We start from the raw sequence: 23,197 nt of genomic DNA on the forward strand, positions 1-23,197 counted from the left end.
GGATCCTAGGGGCAACGTTTCGAGGAGGAAGTCCGGTGTCTGGAGGAAGAACGGGAGGAGGACTTGGCGAGAGGAGTGGTTTCAGGTTTGGAGGAGATAATGGATGGGTGGTCGTTGTGGTAGGAGGAGGAGGTTTGGTTTTGGGTGGTGGAGACGTTGGTGGGGATGGAGGGGTGTTGGTTTTGTTGGACAGGACGATGGGAGATGGTGGAGGGGTGGTTGTGGAGGGGTGGTTGGGGTTGGGTGAAGTGGGAGATGAGAGGAGGGGAAGTGTTGGAGTCGGGGAAGGGGATGAGAATGAGGGAGGAGTATAAGGCGAAGTAGAAGAGAGCGACGGCAGCACCGCAGCTCGAGGTTTGGGATAGGAAAGGTGCTGGGATGGCTTCTCATTATAATGAGGTAGTTATTTGCTTGCCATTTGATGGAAAAGGTTTGAGATGGCTTTGTTTACTTATTTATAATGGAGGGTAATTTGATCATTTGATATTTTTAAAATGGTTTAACCAATGCCGTTACATCTCAAGGGTGGGTGTAAATGTACGTATCAGAAACTACTAAATCTAAGTGTAATAAATGCAAGCCTTACGAGGGCTTCTGTAATTTATCCTTATTTTTAATGACCTAAGGGTCATGAGATCACATTTGTTGTACATCAAATAAATTAAAAAACATTTAAAATTATGATAAAATAATTAATCAAAACATCCTATTGATGCCCTAAACAAAGCCGGTATCTGAATTCTTTTGGATCTAATAGTGGGTACCTGCATAGCCTTTTAATTGTGCTTGGGGTTTGGATTTGGATAATCCATGCTGACCGATTGACACCCCCTAATGATGACCTAATTGGAGACACTATGAAGGGAGAAAAAAAAAAAAACTCATCTCATCATCTTTTAGTGGTTGAGAGAGAGAGAGAGAGAGAGAGTACCATTACTCAATTTATGAGTAGGTGATGTTACAAGTCTCACCATAACGTTCTGACGTGGGAAAAGTTTGTTTAATGGTAATCAGCCATTTTGAGATGGTGAACGATGAACCTACGGAAATTCACCAAATTTCCACCGTGAAACAATATTCGCTCGGATGATACATGGGCAGCCCTTTTCATGTTTGTCTAAAAATCAGAGAAAAAACCACCCATAATGATGGTCGCAAACTCAAACTTCCAGTTGCACGATTGCAAGATCAGCTCTTTGATAAGGAGACGGTTGATGTTGTACCGCTGCTCCTAAAAAAAATGGTGGGCCGTGGGTGCCTGCGAGATAACTTTTTCTATGCACTACGGATTTTAAAAAAATATATAAAAAAAAACAAAATGAGCAAGAAATTACAGACATCTCATTTTCGCTATCCAAGAATAAATTGTATGACTCTTGAAATAATACAAGTTTATGAAATGATTGATAAGAGGTTTGTAACAAGACTTTTGTGACACAAAACTGGATGTGAGTTCATGCCATATATAGTCAAATAAGCTCTAACAAGCGATTGGCTTCAGACTCCATAAAACAAAACTTATCATAACGGGATTGCAACAATTTCCAGATAATTATATTAGATAATAGTCGACAAGTTCAAATGCTATGCTCAGGTTCCTTCAAAGGAATTCAAAGAACAGCTCAAATGTCATAATATTCATTTTATAACGATTTAAAGCAATGTAAGACAATCACAGAGTGAAAAGAAATGAAGAAATGCTGTACGTCGAGGAGTTCATAGCTTCATCTGGCCAAGGCCCCCTTTGAAAGAACCATATAGAGGCCTTGACCTTCTGAAGCTGAAGATATTATTAATTTGACATACTTTGGGTGGATCTGCTTCTTGGATCGCTTGTTTGTACTCGGCAGAATGAAGGCAGCCATAGACATGCACGCTGAGAGTCTTTTTATGTGGTACATCAACTTTGACATAGTTATTGAAGAAATCCACCAGTTCCTCTTTCTTGAGATCTCTCAGTGCTGCAACCTGCAATTTTTCACAAAACAGATGCATCAAGTTCCAGACTCGCATAGCAGGACTCGAGGATATATCAATACATTTAGCCAGAGAAATTACCTCCAATTCTCTCCTGTCAAACGTCAGAGTTCCATCAGAAATTTCTCTCAAATAGAATGCAGATTCCTCCCTGAGGTTTTTGTGTTTCTCTAGTTTCACACCAATTAGTGCATTCACATTGCCCTGTATATAATGGCCATTTAAATAATAAATAATCTTAAGACTACGTCTAAAGCATGGATACGGCAACAACCAAAAAGAACAAAAGCAAGTGAAAGCTTTTGATTTCTTCACCACAGCATCATTAGGCAACTTTTAAGTGGCATGCTAAATAGACATTCAAGAATGTACGCAAAAACCTTCTATACCTACACACCTATATTATGGTGGAAAATTCGCCCAGTACAACAAAACCTTTCTAGAATTTGGAAGAAGTATATCCTCATTTACCAACTTGTAAATGATCTCAACTTTAAAGATAGGGGGATGCACCTGGCTTTATCATACAGAACAAATCAGTTACAACTAGATTAACTTATTTCTCTGGATTGATAACATGCTATTCTTACTAGTCTCATTAGACTGCACTAAAATGATAAAACTATAATGTACCATATTACTAAGTTTTTCTGAAGTACTCTGTTGAGGCCAATCTACTATGATTGACCAATCATGTGTGGTGGTCATCTGATAGCTGACTAACTTGGACATATGAGCATGTATGAAGCATATGTGGCTACCAAGATATTGCTTGAAAGATGGATATGTCATCATGTGCTCTGCCTAGTAATAAAGGAGTAAAAGATGAAAGAAGATACGGGAAGTCTTCCACATCAGACAGCCGAAGCATCAAAAAAATTCCCAGACTTCAGTATTTCTGTTTGCTCCTATAAAATTTTCTGTCCGCAAATAATGTTAGATGAGATTAGTTTGTGGTCTCCACAATGTGCAAGATTACAAGTTTGACACTCTAATATAAGATTCTAAATGAATTTTAAATTCATAGATCCCACAAATCATGTTAGGTTAGATAAGTTTGTGAGTTCACCTATGTGCAAGATTACAAGTTTGACCTATCTGATCTAAAAATCTAATTGAATTTTAAACTTATAGATTCACTTAGCTAGTAGTACAGCTGGGAAGAACTGAGTGGTCAATTGTACTTGCGTACTATGTGAAACCAACACATTGCCCATTCTGCATTTTAGCTACAGTGAGACTGGCCTCCTTGGGAAACAAGAGTTGGAAAAGTGAGGTCCAATACACAAGGCTGTTGCCATTGTAGGGTCTGGGGAAGGTCAGAAATACACAGCTTTATCCCAATGTGCGGAGAGACTTCTTTTGTGTTTCGAGCCCATGATATCTAGTTCATAATGGAGCAACCTTACCATTGCACCAAGGCTGAAACCCTCTTTCCTTCGGGAATAGGAGTTACTTACCTTATATTCTTCATCTGTCATTTCATGAAGTTTACTTTCAAACATCTGAAGAAAAGCATCTACTCTTGTATCAAGCTTTGCTGGATCCTGTAAATTTAGAATAATTATAGGTTTTGAAGAAATAGGTTGTTATGCCAACAGAAAAGTACTTGATATCAGGTACCTGTGCTGTGGATTGGATGATGAACTGCAAACCCCACACTCCAGAATCATTCCTGGGTATGCAATGTCATAATTTTAACCATGTATCAACTTTGAATTGTATAAGGTAGGACTGGAAAAATGAACCTCCTCATACCTTCGCAAAAGCGCAGTTATGTAACCAAGTTGCTCAACAGACCGAAGCTGATGGAAAGCTGGTTGCTTCGCAATCAGAGCAAATAGCTGAAGTTTAACATTTAACTTAATATCATCTTGATGAACCTACACAAACAATACAGCCTCAAAGACCATTATGTTGTTGATATAAAAGTTATAGAGAAGTAAAATTGTGCAATTGACAATAAAAAATTTCACTTTCAACACTCCTTGCTATTCCAACCAAAATATATATTACTTGTTTCGTTCATGGGAAGTGGAGGGGGGAAGAGGTAATTCCTGAGAAATGGAGAGTGAGCCTCTTGTTTGGTTAGAGTTTTAAGAGAGAATGAAAAAATCTCTTCCCATAGAAAGACACTTTCTACATTTCATGGAAGGTAAAAATCCATAGGAGAGGTGGATTTTGGAACTCCCCACGGAATGAAAATTGATGATGCTTTTTTCTTTCCAAAAATACCCTTTTAAGACCCACGACTAAGATTTTGCAAAATATCAATGAATGGTAAGGATAAAATACTGAATATAATATTAATATTATCCTAATATTTATATAAATATAATATAATATTTATATTAATATTAATATTATAATATTTATTATATTTTAATATTATTTTAATATTTATACTAATATTAACATAGTATTTATATGAATATATTAATATTTATATTAACATAATATTATATTTATATCTATATTAATTAATTTATTATATTAAAATATTAATATAATATTAAAATGCATTAGTATTATATTAATACAATAATTTATTATGATCTAATGTTATATTATAATATAGTAATATTATATTTATATTAATATAAATATAATATTATTATTTATATAAAGTTTAGAAGCAAAAAGGTATGATCCTATATCTATTAAAGGTATAATAGGTATTCTACACAATTTTTTCAGAAAAATGGATGTTCAACCAAATATAAGCCACTTTGCAATAAATTACTTTCTCATAGTCAACTAAACATACCAAAATCCTATTCTCATAAATAACTTCCCAGAAAGTTATTTTCTGAGAAGAAAAGTTCTTCCCACGAATCAAATGAGTTCATAGTGCCTTCCAACCACATATACAAAATGGCTTTAATCAAATAATAACCATAAAATTATTTTGATTTCTACATGCAATGCATAAGCCTCAGGGTAGTTTTTTTTTTTTTTTTTTTTTTTTTTTTGTTTTTGAGGGGGGTGGGGGGGCGTGTTTCTTCTCTGGTACTACTAAAATGCTTGCATGCACATAAAATAGAAATATCGGTAAAATAACAAAAAGATTGCATGAAACGTGCACCTGAATATAGTGGACGAGTGCAGAATTCTCATTCTTTTGATTTAGGCCCTCAACTGGGTAATAATACTTTAGACCTTTTTCAAGTTTCACAATTCTATTTGTCAAATGCTGAGAAGGGAATAGAGGTTTTGATATGGGATGTGGAGCCTTAAATAATAAATCTTCAATATGCTGGACCATTGATTCTGCTTCATGTGGTTCAACATTTCCTGTAAGGCAGTTTCAAATAGATAAGATGAAAGCAACATTTGACCATATGAGACAGCTTAAAAAACTTGCCAAGTAACATACTAACCTGCAATGTAACACTCTACAAAGGTCCTTGAGAGCAAGCGTGGCAAGAACTCTACAAGGTCATCCGCTTCAAGATGAGGAAGGACTTCAAGTTCATCACTCCAAGGCCATGTATGATCCTCAAGTAGTAATGAGCAGTAGTACAAAGCTTGCTTATATGGTTGTTGGAATTTAAAATTCTCATAATCCTTTGTTACAGTTTCCTAACAAGTATTGAAATTGAAACTCAGAATATTACTCATGTTGAAGAACGATAAGAAGGTAAGATATAGGAGCATTCTGATTGTTATGGTGCACGGTAATATGATAAAAGAGAATCAGAGATAGCAAATTCTATGATATAATTTTCAAAAAAAATGTAGGAAAATTAAACAAAATAACATGTTTCATTTTGTTTCATCAGCCAAAAATAAAGGTGCAGCAAACATATGGTTCCTTCCACTCAATTGTGTAAATTAAGAAATGATAAGAACCTCTTGCATGTTCTCCACAAATCTAATTTACCAAAAATGTAATCTATCCTTTAAATCAACTGTTACATCAATGCTCATGGTAAAACTACACATGCATAGAAGGGTAAATTCATTCCCATAAATTCTTCTGTACAGACCAGTAATCTAAACAATTAAAATGGGTTTACTTAGATCCTTTCATTAAATTTTAAATATATTTTCTCAGGAACCTTTACTTGTTCATTTTATAAAGTATTAATACAAATGCACTGATTGTGACTATCATCTATACTGTTCACTTGTTCACTTATCATGGGTTCTTAAGATTGTCTATGAAGCAAAATTGTAAATGAGGTCACGCCAATGCGTGGACAAAGTTGTTGCCCATTTGAAACTACGCAATACACAGTTAAATGCACATGCACCTGCATTCACAGATGAAACTAATGATGATAGAGTCCTATGGAGCAGTTATGAACTACAAACTTTTCTTCCGGCCAAGATTTCCCAGAACAGTACCGAGGGTTGTACCGCCCATCTACCAGTACAGTATGGGTACATACTGTAGTGTGCTGAAGTGTACCGAAGATGAAGAATTGGGAGAAGAGAAGGGGAGGGAAGAGAAAACCCTTAACTCTAACGCTAGGAGTAGAACTGGGGGTGGGGAGAGAGGGAGGTTTGGGTGTGGGGGGGGGGGGGAGAGAGAGAGAGAGAGAGGAGTACAAGTTGTCAAAGCTCCAGTTCAGGGAGAAACGAGAGAGAGAGAGGCCATGAATGGATCGAGGGTCCCCTTAGGGGAGGTTTGAAGGCCGAACTGTCCATCTCAGTTCTTGGCTGATTTGGTCCGGTGCGGCCCAAAGCACCTAGTTCAGGATGGTTCAGTGAACCTTGCTTCAAAGCAAGGATTCATGTTCCATAGCATGGGGCATGCAGCCACATTTGTCATGCTAATTTTTGAAAAATGTTAGTACGCAATCAAGAGAGTAACATTAACTTTAAGGCTTTGGACAAAATCGATCCATACCAAGACTAAACAGGAATAAACACCACGTTTCGGGTTTCAGTTGATTTCAACAATTGTGACCAAGAATGACTCAGGCTAGATATGGATACTTTTTTTAAAAGATCTTATGATGTTTAGAATTATATTGAGGTCATTTTTTATTTATTTAAATTTCAAATACATAGACTATATAAACAAGGAAGCTGAAATGGTATTGGGACCTACATTGGTCAACTACCTCTTCAGCACCGTACAAACACAGTATGCCAGAGCATGCCAGTCACCTCTTTCTTTTTTCAATTTTTTGTCTTTTTCAAATTTTTGGTTTTTTTGAGTGAATTTAACCCTAATTTGATGTTTTTTGATGTCTTTGATGTTTTTTGATATGTAATTTGTTGTTCTGATGCTTCATGACTTTAAATTGGCCATAATTGTATAATCAAATGCAATTAAAGTAGATCAATCAGTATATTTGAAAAGAAAATTAGTAGGATACAAAACATAAAATCAATTTAATGCATTTTAAGTACAATATACATGCTGACATCTAAAATCTGGTGGAGTGTTAATGTCTCTTGTAGATATCAGGATCGTTTATGTAAAAAGAAAATTAGTAAAATACAATTAATATACACCAACATACAACCTCCCCTTATTTTTCCCATTTTTTGTCATTTTTCAGCCTCAAAAAGAAAAAAAAAATGAAGAAATGAGGAGAGGGAAAGTCACATTACCTTGTTTTTGAGTTGGATCTAGTCACATTGAAATCCGTTGATTTTTGGTGATTATTGGGCATTTTAAAAAAAAAAGGAGAACATGCACTAAGAAGGCTTAGGAGGCCTTCTCAAGCCTCTCCTTTTATTATACATAGGATGGGGTGAAGCGCCTTGTACTGGTGCAAATCGGGTAGTTCGCACTGGTACTGCTCCGAATCGCCTGATTCGGAGTGTTTTTGCTATTATCCTGAACCAAAGGGGCGAACCATCTAGGTTCTGCCCTGGTACATGCAGAACCGGGTGGTTCAGAACTCCATGCTATATAATAATGGTTTTCAATATTTTCTTTTTCATAAGTTAAAAGAGATAGATAATGAATATAACCTTGATTAGTTGATGCCACCAAAAAAGACTATGACAGCATATTGTGAATACAAGACATTTCAAATAAATATTTTTTTCATATGAAGTAACATTCTTTAACTACACGCAGATGATAAAATAGCCAATTCAGAAATATACAAATTCAACGTATTTGGGTTCTAGCAGAAAATGAAGAGAAGATTTGAATGCACACCAGCACTTGGCACTAAAAGTATGCATGTATGCATGCATGGATGGATGTATGGATGAATGGATGTATGCATGTGTGGATGTATGCATGCATGTATGGAAGGATGGATGAATGTATGGATGTATGCATGTATGGTCATATGTATGCATGTATGTATGTATGTATGGATGGATGGATGTATGCACGCATGCATGTATGTATGCATGCAAGAATGCATGCATGAATGTGTGTATGTATGTATGCATGTATGTATATCCAATATGTTTAGAGCAACAAATAAAAGCATATTTTCATTCATATGCAATACTAATTTCTACCAACCATTGTTGAAAATGAAGAATCTATAATAACATGAAATATTCTTACACGTTATCCGATAATTGTCCAGCTTCATTCATCATCTTTTTTTTTTTTTTCATTTTTTCTCTTTTTTTTTTTTTTTGGCCAAAACTCTGGAGCTCAGAGCAGAACTTCCAAGACCACCAAAACTCCATAAATTTGAGAACCAAGACTGAGTTTATGAACTTCAAGGCAAATGTGTCACACCAACATTGGTTGGCATTGGCATGGTAATGCAATAATGCTTAAAACATCGGTCTTCAGTGATCATGATGTTTTTTCAAATGCAACAAATGGCAAAGAGGTTTCCTTGGTTGATGAGACAATGCCCCTTGGCTACAGTAACTGTTACCATCAAAGACTCTTTGACAACAAACTTCATAGACATTATTTTGTAGAAGATTAAGGTTCTTGACATTCTGTTAGTGCCATTTGCACTGTCTTCTTATCAACGTTATGTAAAAAGTTGCTACACGACATTATTCATGGCAATACAGATGCAAAACTTCTGGTACAGTAGCATTTCGATCCAAATTGATTTCATATAACTTTACTAAATAACAACCATCTTCACTCTTTATCCTTCAAGACTCCATTCCAATTTCTTGTATAACATAACTCCAATAGGCCGCCTAGGGCAAATGCTGGAGAAGTGACAAATCAAATGCGCAAAAAAAAAAAAAAGAAAAAAAAAAGAATCCATATGAGCGTCATGAAGTTACATCTAAGGATTGCCTGCAATAGAAATTCATGCCATGACGTAAACTAATACATACTGAAAGAAGCAATTCAAGATGAGGCTTGCAGGTAGATAAACTAAGCTTTGACAGAAATCTGCCAATCTGCAAAAATTCTTTTGCAATGAAAATTTGCCGACAAGATAGCAAGAAATCGGCGATATATATATATATATATATATATATATATATATATATATAGACTGAGTAATGGAATTCACTAACATGCAGTCCTAAAACACTGAAGTCGTTCAGGATAATTTGAAGGGAAAGGAAAAACCTATAAGGTTAAAAATGAATGTTTTGGTAAATGTTTTTTAACTTAGTGGTCATCTAGCAAATTGTGAAGTGTTTCAATCCTTTGAAACCTCCATGCATCACAGTTAAAACTAGCATGCAGAATTGCAGATAATGTTGCATCATCTATCACAAACTCTTGTGCAATTAAAGAAGTTGTTATACAAGAAGAAAAATTGATTAACAGGGAAAATATTGCAAGAGATTGCTTGAACATGATCCAACAAATTTCATGATATTTCAAAGAATAACAGAACCAAGATCATAGATCACTCAGACATTTTACAAGTGTATAAAGCTAATTACTTACCTTAATCACAGCAAATCGGTCTGGTTTAACTTCAAACTGCTTGATTTTCCCAATTATAGTTTCTAATAGAATACTCATTTTGTGATTATAACCAACCACAATCACCTGCAGATACATGGCAACAAGTTAGTGCATGAAGCATAGTGATGCCAACAGAAAGTTTAAAAAATTGCATATAATTCTGGAAGGTTGACGATATACTATCAAGGCAAGAATATCTCGGAACCATCTACCCTTCCAGCCCACAGTTTTCATTCAAGCCATGTTTGCTGATAAAGAATCAAGAAAATATGATTTGCACAATGCAAATGGAATACTGACAAGTAATTTTTTCAACACTTGACCATAAACACAGAATGGTGATTAGGTTATAATTTATTAACCTTAATATTTGCCATTAGTGAACTTAGGAAGATTTGGAAATTCAATTGACAGCACTGCACCACTTAATATTTGTGCAGCCTCCAAAAAAGATGTACTCCAGCAATGATTCTAACTACATTCTGTAAAGGTTGTAGCACTTTTGAATATTGGCAGACTAAATTGACTAACAATTATCACAGCCCTTCAACAAAATGACACCTTTTCTATCTAATATTCCATTAAAAAATGAGAAAGAAATTTTGTTTTGAACTAAAAAACAGTTTCACTAAAAAAGAGAAAGAGGAACAAAGAAGAGGGAAAGCAAATACTAAATAGATTTTTAAAAGTTAAAGAGATACCTCATTACAAAAGTTCAAAAGCACATGGGTTTCCGTAAAAGAATGACAATAATAACAAGAAATCCAATTCTCTACACAAATATACTGAAATAGAAGTTTGTTAAAAAGTACATCTCAGCCAGTTGAGTGAAGAAGAAAAGGTTTACCTGAAATCCAGTGTCAGTGTGGCGTATTGCATAATAAAGGCCGGCCACTTGAGCATCATAAGCTGAAATAGGAGAAAAGTAAGAAAAAGAGAGTCAGCTCATTCTTTCAAGGAGTGTCACATTGTTGAGAGAGGCTGTGAATCATGCAAGTCCTGTGCAAAGAACAAACTGAGAAAAGATGATATAACAGCCAACCTGTTGGGTATAAAATACCCCCCCCCCTCCGGCCGAAGTTTGTAAAAGACCGATCCTTCAGGGCTCTTCCGGCTCCCGACCTTGTATGTGGCGCCTCTCCGAACTCCCTCGGCCGTCCGGACTTCTCCGACAATGGACTTCTGCGTTCACCCATCGGGCTGCCCCAAAGGCCCTCTGGGCCTCACTGACAGTCGACCTCCTACAGCAGCCAACCATTCCCCGAGTCTCTCCTGGACTTCTTCCGGCCACGGACGACCCTATTCCGAACTTCTTCCGGGTTTCGTCAGCATCCGAGCTTCCCCGACAACGAGATTTCTACAGTAACCAAACTCCTTCCAAGTTTCTACGGCGGTCGACCGCCTTCCGGATCCCGATCGAGCTCTTGCGAGAGTCGAACTTCTACTACGAACGGTCTACTCCGAACTCCTACAGCGGGCTGTCTATCCCAGACATCGACTGTAAGCAAATTCCGACTCAAGCCTCTACTATAAACAAATTTCTTCCGAATTTCTACTACAGGTAGACTTCAACCGAGCTACCCCGTAGCGAGTGGGCCCTGGACGAGCTTCTACAGCGGGACACTACTCCGAGCTTCCACGACAACTGATCCTCGCCCGAGCTCCTACAATAAGCGGCCCCTTTTCGACCTCTCGCGAGAATCGAAGTCCATCCGAACTTCTCCAGCGGATGGATTCCGGACGAGCTTCTATGACGGACGAGCTCCAGCAACCGGGTCCCTGCGATAGCCGATCGTCTCCGATGTCTGCCGAGCCTCCCCAGCGCTATCCGAAGTCCATCGCCGGCCGACCTCCTACCAGGCTCCCCATAAAACCGGACTTCCCCAGCGGACGATTTTCAGATGAGCTTCCGCATCAGATAAATCTCAAACGGACTTCTCCGGACTTCGTCAACAAAAATCTCTGTCCGAGCTCCTACAGCAGGTGACTCCCGCCTGAAACGTCAGCACCCGAAGCGTCCGACAACAGTAGATTCGTCAACGACCTCGGAACATCCGAACCTCTCCTAGAACGACGATGTAAAAAGCCATTCTGCTCCATCAGGCATCCCAGCCGAGCTTCAGCCGACGGATCCAAACTCTCTGGCAAGCCACAACAAGGGCCACTACCTTACTCCACTCGCTGCAACGGATTCCACGCGGTTCCACCACTCTCTGACAAGCCACGACAAAAGCCGCCATCCCGCTCCACTCGCTGCAATGGATTCCATGCAGCCCCACCTCTCTCTGGCAAGTCCCGACAACGGACACCACACCACTCCACGTGGCCCTGAACAACCCCTGACGCTACTACTCTCCGTAACAAACTCCACGCGGCTCTGAGTGGTCCACTACCAGACGGTTACAGACGTCGCTGTCGGTCAGTTACACCCTCCGTCTATAAATAAGGACTCCCCAGATACGTTCTTCTCTAAGCTGGTAACTCTATCTCAAAACTCTGCCAAAATTTTCGCTCGAGCACTCCATTTCTGTTGAAGCATAGTACTGACTTGAGCGTCGGAGGGTCTTGCCGGAGCACCCCCAACTCCGGTTTAGACTTTCTTTGCAGGTCCTGGCGGCGGCCGCGGTCATCCCAGCTCCAGCTTCTCCAACTTCGACGGAATTCTGCACCAACAGAATTGGCGCTAGAGGAAGGGGCCCGTGTCTTTGCAGTACCCTTGTTCTTAAAGGAGTGCTCAACGGGACTGATTTCGATCATCTTCTCCGACATCCTCTTCTTCTTCTTCTACTAGATCTTCACCTGATGCCTCCCCGCAGAGCATCCACCAGGCGATCCATGGCCTCCGCGGCCAGATCTCAGGCTCCGACCTCACCTCCAGTTTTCCAGACTCCTCCTCCGGCAATAGTGGTCGACAAATTCATCCGACGTCGGCCTGAAAGTAGGAAGAATCGGCCGAGGGCCCTGCCACGACCGAAGCCGCCGAGGGAAGAACAACCTGGAAATCGGCCTCCAATCGAGATCGTCTGCACCATCTCTGGAGAGCCCCGGAAGGGAGCGGCCAGCGGATCGACCGGACCGCCCAAGCGGCAAAGAACCGAAGGACCCATAACCTTTACTGAAGAAGACGCCCGAGAGATCCGATTTTCCCATAATGATGCGGTTGTAGTTTCTTTAAATATTGCTGATTATGATGTACGCCGCATTCTTGTTGATAGTGGAAGCTTGGCTGATATTTTATTTTACGACGCCTTCTCAAAAATGTCCATCCCTGACGGTCGTTTGGGGCCGATTAGCTCTCCTTTAGTAGGGTTTACCGGTGATGCTATCCTGATGGAGGGAGTAATAACCTTGACTGTAGTTGCAAGTCGATATCCAAAACAGTCCAGGACTCTGGTGGATTTCCTAGTGGTGAAGGCACCGTCAGCCTACAACGCAATTCTCGGCCGACCTGGCCTCAACGCTCTCCGGGCTGTAGTATCAACCTACCATCTGAAATTGAAATTTCATACTAACCAGGGGGTCGGAGAAGTTAAGGGAGATCAAGCCCTGGCAAGGCATTGCTATAATGTAGCCCCGCAGAGAAGTGGTCAGCCTGACCCCTGTCCGATTGATGGATTGGACACTCGCGACGACCTGACAGAAGAACGGGGCGGGCCAATGGAAGATCTTGTCTCAATTCCTTTGAATGATGGGAATGAGGAACACATGGTGAAGATCGGCTCCAACTTGGGGAAAGAGGTGCGGACGCAGCTTATCAATTTTCTGCAAAAGAATGCGGACGTTTTTGCTTGGACTCCGACGGACATGCCAGGGATCGATGCTAAAGTCATGCAAAACCGCCTGGCCGCCGATCCCAAACACCGACCGACGAAGGAAAAAGTTCGAAGTCATGCGCCGGAGAGACAGGTGGCAATAGCCGAGGAGGTTGATAAACTCCTAAAAGCCGAGTTCATCAGAGAGGTCAACTATCCGAGCTGGGTTTCCAATGTGGTCTTGGTTAAGAAGGCGAACGGCAAATGGAAGATGTGTATAGACTTCAAAAAACTAAATAAAGTCTGCCCGAAGAACAGTTACCCTCTGTCCAGAATCGACCAACTAGTAGATGCAACCTCGGGCCACGAGCTTCTTACCTTCATGGATGCGTTCTCTGGCTACAATCAGATCAGGATGGCGCCTGAGGATGAAGAAAAAATTACTTTTATAACTAACCGTGGCCTTTATTTTTACAGGGTCATGCCTTTTGGCCTAAAAAATGTAGGGGTAACATATCAGCGGCTAGTGAATAAGATTTTCAAAGAGCAGATCGGCCGCAACATGGAGGTCTACGTGGACGACATGCTCGTAAAGAGCAGATCCTCGGTGAACCACGTCGCCGACCTTGAGGAGACCTTCAGCGCCCTTCGAAAATACAAGATGAAGCTGAACCCAGCCAAATGCGCTTTTGGAGTAACCTCAGGAAAATTCCTGGACTTCATGGTATCGGGGCGCGGGATCGAGGCAAATTCGGAAAAGATTCGCGCCATCCAGGAGATGACCGCCCCGAGGTCAATAAAGGAGGTTCAGCGCCTCACCGGAAAAATAGCGGCTCTAAATCGCTTCATCTCAAGATCGACCGAGCGATGCCTACCTTTCTTTCGGACCCTCAAGCAGCCCAAGAACTTCTGTTGGACCGTTGGATGTCAGCAGGTGTTCGAAGAGCTGAAGAACTACCTCGGCTCATCACCATTATTGGCAAAGCCCGAGCCTGGAGAGGAATTGTTCCTATACCTGGCGGTTTTCCCTGTGGCCCTCGCTGCAGTTCTGATCAAGGAAGAAGCGAAAATCCAACGGCCGATCTACTACATAAGCCGAGTATTGAGAGATGCCGAAACCATGTATACTAAGTTAGAGAAACTAACTTACGCCTTGTTGATTGCAGCTCGAAGGCTCCGACCTTACTTTCAAGGACACACCATAACGCTGCTCACCGACCAGCCGATCAAGGCGGTTCTGCATCGAGTGGATGCCTCTGGGAGAATCGCGAAATGAGCAGTCAAGCTCACGGAGTTCGACATCAACTATCGACCTCGGCCAGCGATCAAAGCCTAGATATTAGCGGACTTCGTGGTGGAATGCACTATCCCAGAAGAGGCCGAACTTGGACAAGATGAAGCCGATAATCCCAGGCTCCGGCCGAACTCCCCCGAAGAAAGAGCCGATCTCCCTGATGGTTCTTGGGCCCTCTACGTGGATGGTTCCTCCAACATGTCAGGCGCAGGCGCGGGCCTGATCTTGGTCAATCCAGATGAAATTGTCGCGGAGTATGCACTGCGCTTCGACTTCCCCGCAACAAATAACGGAGCAGAATATGAAGCTCTGATTGCGGGACTGAAGGTCGCCAAAGAATTAGAAGTAGATCGGCTTCAAGCCTACAGTGATTCTCAATTAGTAGTGGGACAGGTCAGTGAAAATTATGAAGCTCGGGAGGACAGTATGGCTAAATATCTCGAAAGGGTAAGGAAGATCATCCCTACCTTCGACAGCTTCGACATCAGGCAGATCCCGAGATCGGAAAATGCTAGGGCCGACCTTCTCTCCAAGTTGGCTACACTGGCTCCGGCCGAACTGCCTAAGGAAGTCTTCTTCGAGGTTCTGAAGCGCCCAAGCATGGAAGAATCACAGTCTGTGATGGAGATCAGCTATGAACCCAGTTGGATCGACCCACTAGTTACATACCTTAAGGACGGGGTTCTTCCTCCTGATGCAAAAGAGGCTCGGAAGCTTAAGAACCAGGCCTCCCGATATATCCTCTACGAAGGCAAGCTATACAAGAGGTCGTACTCCTTGCCCCTCTTGAAATGTCTCCGACCTTTCGAAGCCGACTTCGCCTTGAGGGAGGTACATGAGGGAGTCTGTGGAAATCACATGGGGGCCAGGTCTTTATCCCATAAGCTGCTCCGACAATGTTATTACTGGCCTACCATGTACCATGACTCCGTCGAATATGTCCGAAGATGTGACCGGTGTCAGAGATATGCCAATATACAAAGGCAACCTGCCTCCGAACTGACACCATTGAGTGCCCCATGGCCGTTCGCGCAATGGGAGATGGATATCTTCGGACCTTTTCCCATGGCATCAGGGCAGCGAAAGTTCCTCCTGGTGGCAATAGACTATTTCACCAAGTGGGTCGAAGCTGAACCTTTGGCAAAAATCACGGAAGCCAAAGTGCAGGACTTCGTCTGGAAGTCGATTGTCTGCAGGTTCGGCTTACCCAGAACCCTCATCACTGATAATGGGCGACAATTTGCTGGAGCAAAATTTGCTGAATTTTGTGAGGACCTAAACATCTCCCACAACTTCACTTCAATGGCCCATCCTCAAGCAAATGGCGAGGCCGAGGTGACCAACAGGACTCTGTTGTAGGGCATCAAAGCGAGACTTGAAAAGGCAAAGGAAACTTGGGCTGACGAGCTCTATCATGTGTTGTGGGCATATCGGACTACTCAGAGATTGCCCACGGGAGAGACCCCCTTTGCCTTAGCTTTCGGGACAGAGACCGTGATCCCAATAAAACTCAAGCTTCCGTCAGCACGAGTCGTGGCGTTTGACGAACAGCGCAACCCACAGGATTTCAAGGCCAACCTCGACTTGTTAGAAGAAAAGCGGGAGACGGCTCGAGTTCGGATGGCGACCTACAAACAGAAAGTAGCTCGCTACTACAACTCCTGGGTCAAAAGCAAAGTCTTCAGAGCGGGGGACCTGGTGTTACGGCGAGCCACTGCCTCACAACCTCAGAATTAAGAGAAACTTGCCCCAAACTGGGAAGGCCCATATGAAGTCAAGGAAGTAGTCCGGCCCGGAACATACTATTTAAAAGAGCTCGGAGGAGCAGAGCTTCCGCGACCATGAAACTCGAAAAATCTACGAATGTATTACCAATAGCTTCGCCTTTTCATATTTGCATATTTTTCTTTTAGCATGAGTTTATAACGACAGGAAATAACTCTCTCATGGAATTGAAATTAAGCATGTTAGGAACAGGAGGAGAACCTCGTCCTAACATGAGCAAAGTCGAAAGCCCGATTTCTAAAAGATCGGATGGGGGGAGAGGTCCTCACAACGGCCCTGATGTGCCCCCACAGCCTTGTGAGGAACAGGAGGAGAATCTCATTCTAACATGAGCAAAGTCGAAGGTCCGATTTCCTAAAAGATCGGATGGGGGGAGAGGCCCTCACAACGGCCCTGATGTACCCCCACAGCCTTGTTAGGAACAGGAGGAGAACCTCGTCCTAACATGAGCAAAATCGAAGGTCCGATTTCCTAAAAGACCGGATGGGGGAGAGGCCCTTACAACGGTCCTGATGTGCCCCAACAGCCTTGTTAGGAACAGGAGGAGAACCTCGTCCTAACATAAGCAAATCGAAGGTCCGATTTCTTAAAAGATCGGATGGGGAGAGAAGTCCTTACAACGGCCCTTATGTGCCCCCACAGCTTTGTTAGGAACAAAAGGAGAACCTCGTCCTAACATGAGCAAAGTCGAAGGCTCGATTTTCTAAAAGATCGGATGGGGGGAGAGGCCCTCATAACGGCCCTGATGTGCCCCCACAGCCTTGTTAGGAACAGGAGGAGAACCTCGTCCTAACACGAGCTGAATCCGACTGTCGAGAACAAGGGGAAGACCTCGTCCTGACACAAACAAAGACTTGGTTGATCGATAAGGAGGAAAGCTTCCTCAACGACACCTCTACGCTTTCACGACCCCGTTAAGAGCAGGGGAAAACCCTCACTCGAACACGAAAGGGAAAAGGGAAGATGAAAGAGAAAGGCCGACGAACTACTGCGACAAATAAAAACAAACTACATCAAAGACATAAGGAACTTCGTCCCAGTCGCTAAGAGGGAACCTGACATGGGCCGAGGATAAATCGACCTCTTCAAGGTAACGAGAAGTTCGGACCCCCAAGCTCGAGCACCGGGAGAAAGCGTCAAACTCAAATGACCTCGAAAGGACCTACGGTCATAAACTAAAGGACAAATCGACACTGCAATGACTGGGAAACCCCAAACAGCGTCGGCATCGAACACAACGAAAAACAAAAGAAGTCTGGTAAATAACCGGTTAATACCAGAATGGGCGAGGTAATAAACAATTTCATTTTCATTTCATTGGTGAAGTATACATTACAAAGCCTTGAAGGCCCAAAAAAGAGGGGGGATGAGGTAACGAAAAATTCTCTTCTCATTCCATTGGCAAAGTGCATGTTACAAAGCCTTAAAAAAAAAAAAAACAAATAGCTCTAAGGAAGCTCGGCTTCATCAGACTTCGAACTCTCGGTTCCAGCCATCGTCGAGAATTACTTCAAGTACTTGACTTCTTCTTCCAGTCCCCCTTTCGGATCAGCAATTACTCCAGCATTATCTTCGAAGTACATGCAGACGCCGTCTTTGCCGCGCCATGGTTTCCGCTGCCTCACGATGATGGCGGGCATGACCTTTCTGAGGTCAGGTTCCCCCTCACAGCGACGGCGGGCATGACCTTCTTCCTGAGGTCAGATTTTCCCTCACGATGACGCGCACCGGGAAGCCCTCGCGGTCGAAGATGTGACATAAGTGCGGGCTCTGGGCCATCAAGGCGAAACACGGCCAGATCTGTCTCTTCTACCCTCACCTTCTTCGCCAACCCGAAAGTTGCAGCGTCTTCCCGCTCGTGGGCTTTCAGGCTCTGGGCTAACATCAGAGCCGCATCCCGCCCATATCTGCAACGAAGGAAGACCAACGCAGTCTACAAACGGGGCCGCGGAAGTAGAGAAGGCTTTGAGGCTAACCCAAGCTGGTCTGAGGGATGCAAGGGTATAGAGATGAGGACGACTCGACGGACACCTAAAGCCAGGAAGGAAAGACTGAAGAAGCTCCCGTACAAAGTGAGATCCCCAAAGGGGGGAGGCAGGTTTAAATAAGCAATGAGAGCCGGTGCAATAATGACTGCAAGACTCCTCAGACCAGTCCGTGACCGCCGCGTGGCCCACTCACCGTGGCAAGCGGCTAGAGGTGGCCAACAATTAGTAAAACCATTATGGCACCGTACCTGGGACTACGCTCCAACTGAAATTCCAAAAAAAGAAACCTTTTCCGAAAAGGTTCCAGTACCAACGTGCCGAACGTCAAAATATCTGACAACCGCCGAGTACAAAAATCGAGGAGAGCAATTTCGACCGTGAGAATTTCTCTGTACTTCATTCGAAACCCGAACTCGGAAGTAGGACTGGTGTTGGGTATAAAATACCCCTCCGACCGAAGTTTGTAAAAGACCGATCCTTCGGGGCTCTTCCGGCTCCCGACCTTGTATGTGGCGCCTCTCCGAACTCCCTCGACCGTCTGGACTTCTGCGTTCACCCATCGGGCCGCCCCAAAAGCCCTCTGGGCCTCACTGACAGTCGACCTCCTACAGCAGCCAACCATTCCCCGAGTCTCTCCTGGACTTCTTTCGGCCACAGACGACCCTACTCCGAACTTCTTTCGGGCTTCGTCAGCATCCGAGCTTCCCCGACAACGAGATTTCTACAGTAACCAGACTCCTTCCAAGTTTCTACGACGGTCGACCGCCTTCCGAATCCCGATCGAGCTCCTGCGAGAGCCGAACTTCTACTACGAACGGTCTACTCCAAACTCCTACAGCGGACTGTCTATCCCAGACGTCGACTGTAAGCAAATTCCGACTCAAGCCTCTACTATAAACAAATTTCTTCCGAATTTCTACTACAGGTAGACTTCAATCGAGCTACCCCGTAGCGAGTGGGCCCTGGACGAGCTTCTACAGCGGGACACTACTCCGAGCTTCCACGACAACTGGTCCTCGCCCGAGCTCCTACAATAAGCGGCCCCTTTTCGACCTCTCGCGAGAACCGAAGTCTGTCCGAACTTCTCCAGCGGATGGATTCCGGACGAGCTCCAGCAACTGGGTCCCTGCGATAGCCGATCGCCTCCGATGTCTGCCGAGCCTCCCCAGCGCTATCCGAAGTCCATCGCCAACCGACCTCCTACCAGGCTCCCCATAAAACCGGACTTCCCCGACGGACGATCTTCAGATGAGCTTCCACATCAGATAAATTCCAGACAGACTTCTCCGGACTTCGTCAACAAAAATCTCTGTCCGAGCTCCTACAGCAGGTGACTCCCGTCTGAAACGTCAACACCCGAAGCGTCCGACAACAATAGATTCGTCAGTGACCTCGGAACATCCGAGCCTCTCCTAGAACGACGATGTAAAGAGCCATTCTGCTCCATCAGGCATCCCAGCCGAGCTTCAGCCGACGGATCCAAACTCTCTGGCAAGCCACAACAAGGACCACTACCTTACTCCACTCGCTGCAACGGATTCCACGCGGTTCCACCACTCTCTGACAAGCCACGACAAAAGCCGCCATCCCGCTCCACTCGCTGCAACGGATTCCATGCAGCCCCACCTCTCTCTGGCAAGTCCCGACAACGGACACCACTTCACTCTCCGCAGCTAGCTCCACGTGGTCCTGAACAACCCCTGACGCCACTACTCTCCGTAACAAACTCCACACGGCTCTGAGTGGTCTACTACCAGACGGTTACAGACGTCGCTGTCGGTCAGTTACACCCTCCGTCTATAAATAAGGACCCCCCAGATACGTTCTTCTCTAAGCTGGTAACTCTATCTCGAAACTCTGCCAAAATTTTCGCTCGAGCACTCCATTTCTGTTGAAGCAGAGTACTGACTTGAACGTCGGAGGATCTTGCCGGAGCACCCCCAACTCCGGTTTAGACTTTCTTTACAGGTCCCGACGGCGGCCGCGGTCATCTCAGCTTCAGCTTCTCCGACTTCGACGGAATTCTGCACCAACACAACCTAAGCATAATATCTTCACTCTAGTCTGTTCTAGCCTGGCTAAGCATACCCACTGCCACAGTGAGCAGTTGTCCATTATTTTGATCAGTGGGATCTTGTAAGCTGATCCTTGCCTTTACACAATCCACCACATAGGCTTCACTTAAATCCATGCCTTATGAGATTATGTTTCATTAAATATTCATTTCTTCTAGAACTTTTTAAACCTACTGAGCTTTACCTTGTGAACTTCAGCTAGCCCTATAGGTAGCACCACTAATGCTCTATTTTCTCAAGATTAGACCAACCTTTAGTCGATTGGAGTTGCCTTCACAAGTTGAGTGACCCACTTAGAATTATTTATACATGGATTCACATCAGAATCGCATAGTGTATTGCAGCATATTTTAATGTTAATTCTTGGAGACACATTCTTGAGCACATTACCTGCTCATTCATAAGCAGACTCTTTATCTTAGTCATGAAGATTTTAGATTCATAATTGAAGGTAGTTCAAGTATCCTTGCTAAGTTATCATTCTCATAGTCTGAGACATTTGGATCCTTTGAGCTTCCTTCAATTTATCATGCCCTCAAAGTATCCGGCACATATGCGCATTGCTGCACATGGAACTTCACTGCCAGTCTTGCTATCCAATGTGGACGCTCCCTATATGATAGCTACATCAGCAATTTGTCAATAAGGTTTTCACAGCATGCACTGTTCTCATACCCTTTTGCGCTATGCAGGCCGCTTGCTATTGATATAGTTACATTTACAGGCACCTCAAACCATGATTTTATTTTTCTTTCCTATGAGCCAACTCAGATCATCATTATATAGCATCATTATATTCTTCTTCTTTTGAGTTGGATCATCATTATTGAACTCAATTCAGACAAGCCATTTCCTCTATGGGATTGTCACTGTCCTATTCTTGTTTCCTCAAATTTGGATTTGTCAACTAATCTCTTTTCCTCCCTCATCTTCCTTCATCTTCTGACATTATAAACTTGGATACCTCTCAACTCCTAGGGTATCTCAACAATCACAATGTCGTTGATTTTGGGTGACAAAACCCTTAAAAACCCTGACTTCCAAAGTTATGCTCCAAAATAAATAAATAAATAAATAACTGAATAGCTCTAGAGTTGATTTTCATTTATGCACTTTCAGGCAATCAATTCGCAGAAACCTAAAAATTTTTCTTACAAAATGGTTGCTTAGCTTGTCAAAATAGTTAGACCCATCTGCAGACATGATCCCAGATAGTTTGATGGAATATGATTATCTTGATGACAAAAGCTTTTTGCAATAACAGCAACTTACTACATAAAACATAATTCACAACATGTTCTCAAGAGAAAATCAAGATTTGTTTATGAACTTAATATCTGAAAGAACTGGAACAGGTCTAGGTCAATTTTTATTGTTGATTCATCAAAATCTAACAAAAAATTTGAGAAAACAACATTCTTCCATTTGATTCAGTTTGGTCTTCATCAGTCCAATAGTTGAAGCATGGATCTGTTAAAGAGTTAACAGATATGTGATTGTTTAACATAGTAAGAAGATTTATAAGTGAATTTTCATTTTTCTATTGTTATCAGAGTAAAATACTTGAAAAACAAAAGGAATCAAGAAAATCAAGTGTTTCTGGTTTAAATATGCAATTCAGTGTGGCCTCTGCATCTAACAAAGCCTATTGAACCATTCTTTGTGTAGATTTGTCATGGAAATGATTTGATGAAGAAATCAAGTGGATTGGACATCATAAAATATAATGAAATCAATTAGGTAGGTTCTTTTCTCTGTAATTATTGACTGCAATAGTTTGTACTTTGTATTGACACATGCTGTAGAATACTGGTCCAGCCACAATGTTAGTACTTACTAATCACTGTGGTTAGATACAGTTAGCGTAAGAACCAACTAGATAACAGAACATGTCTCATGGTGGCTTTGCATGCTGCAATGGCCATTCTGCAATATAAACCTCTAGCTGCCTGCCATTCATCTCCCTCAACCTTTAGCATCCCCAACATTCTGATCCTTTCAACCATCTTTCTTCAGTGTAAAGCATCTGAATAGATGAAGCTCCCAAACAGCTTCACTCAGTTAAACTACTAAAATATTGCCTTTGATGGCATGAACAATACCAAAAACCCTTAACTAATAAAGAATGACCAACTGATCCTTCAGAACATTTCATGGTGCTATCAAAGTATAGCTTGTACAGAAGATTAATAGAGTCTAAGCATGAAAGTGTTGATATTCTTGTGTGGAATAAAAAAAAGTAATAGCTTACCAAATTCATTCAAATAATCCATTAATAACCTTGTGAAGATATCAGTGAGAGTCTCTGCTTCAGGTGAGTAATTTGACTGGGGGCAGTTGAAATCTATTCTGACGTAAGCTTTAGGAGTGAAGAACATAGTATCAGGTTTGTACCACAATCTTGAAAATGACGATTTTCTTAAGAGACATGGAAATTTAACCTGTTTAAAAGATCGCAACATTGCATACATCTGGAATTAGATTATAGAGGAAAAAAC

The 23,197-nt window shown here is 42.4% G+C and overlaps 1 protein-coding gene and 1 pseudogene across 1 annotated transcript in view; both read right to left on the minus strand.

Annotated features, from left to right (window-relative positions):
- LOC140858849 (uncharacterized) overlaps window positions 1-974 on the minus strand; it is a 2,130-nt pseudogene extending 1,156 nt beyond the window's left edge.
- A 653-nt stretch (window positions 975-1,627) lies between these two features.
- Window positions 1,628-23,197, minus strand: part of LOC105046510 (insulin-degrading enzyme-like 1, peroxisomal) — a 50,024-nt gene continuing 28,454 nt past the window's right edge. Inside the window, exons 7-16 of the mRNA XM_073259880.1 lie at window positions 22,951-23,140; window positions 10,653-10,714; window positions 9,785-9,889; window positions 5,358-5,559; window positions 5,063-5,271; window positions 3,736-3,860; window positions 3,601-3,652; window positions 3,438-3,524; window positions 2,059-2,181; window positions 1,628-1,968 (exon numbers count right to left, since the gene is read on the minus strand). Coding sequence (XP_073115981.1) covers window positions 1,717-1,968; window positions 2,059-2,181; window positions 3,438-3,524; window positions 3,601-3,652; window positions 3,736-3,860; window positions 5,063-5,271; window positions 5,358-5,559; window positions 9,785-9,889; window positions 10,653-10,714; window positions 22,951-23,140 — 1,407 coding nt within the window. The 3' untranslated portion in view covers window positions 1,628-1,716. The remainder of the gene's footprint in view (window positions 1,969-2,058; window positions 2,182-3,437; window positions 3,525-3,600; window positions 3,653-3,735; window positions 3,861-5,062; window positions 5,272-5,357; window positions 5,560-9,784; window positions 9,890-10,652; window positions 10,715-22,950; window positions 23,141-23,197) is intronic.

Source organism: Elaeis guineensis, chromosome 6 (genome assembly GCF_000442705.2).
Source record: "Elaeis guineensis isolate ETL-2024a chromosome 6, EG11, whole genome shotgun sequence".
NCBI classification, from domain to species: Eukaryota; Viridiplantae; Streptophyta; class Magnoliopsida; order Arecales; family Arecaceae; genus Elaeis; species Elaeis guineensis.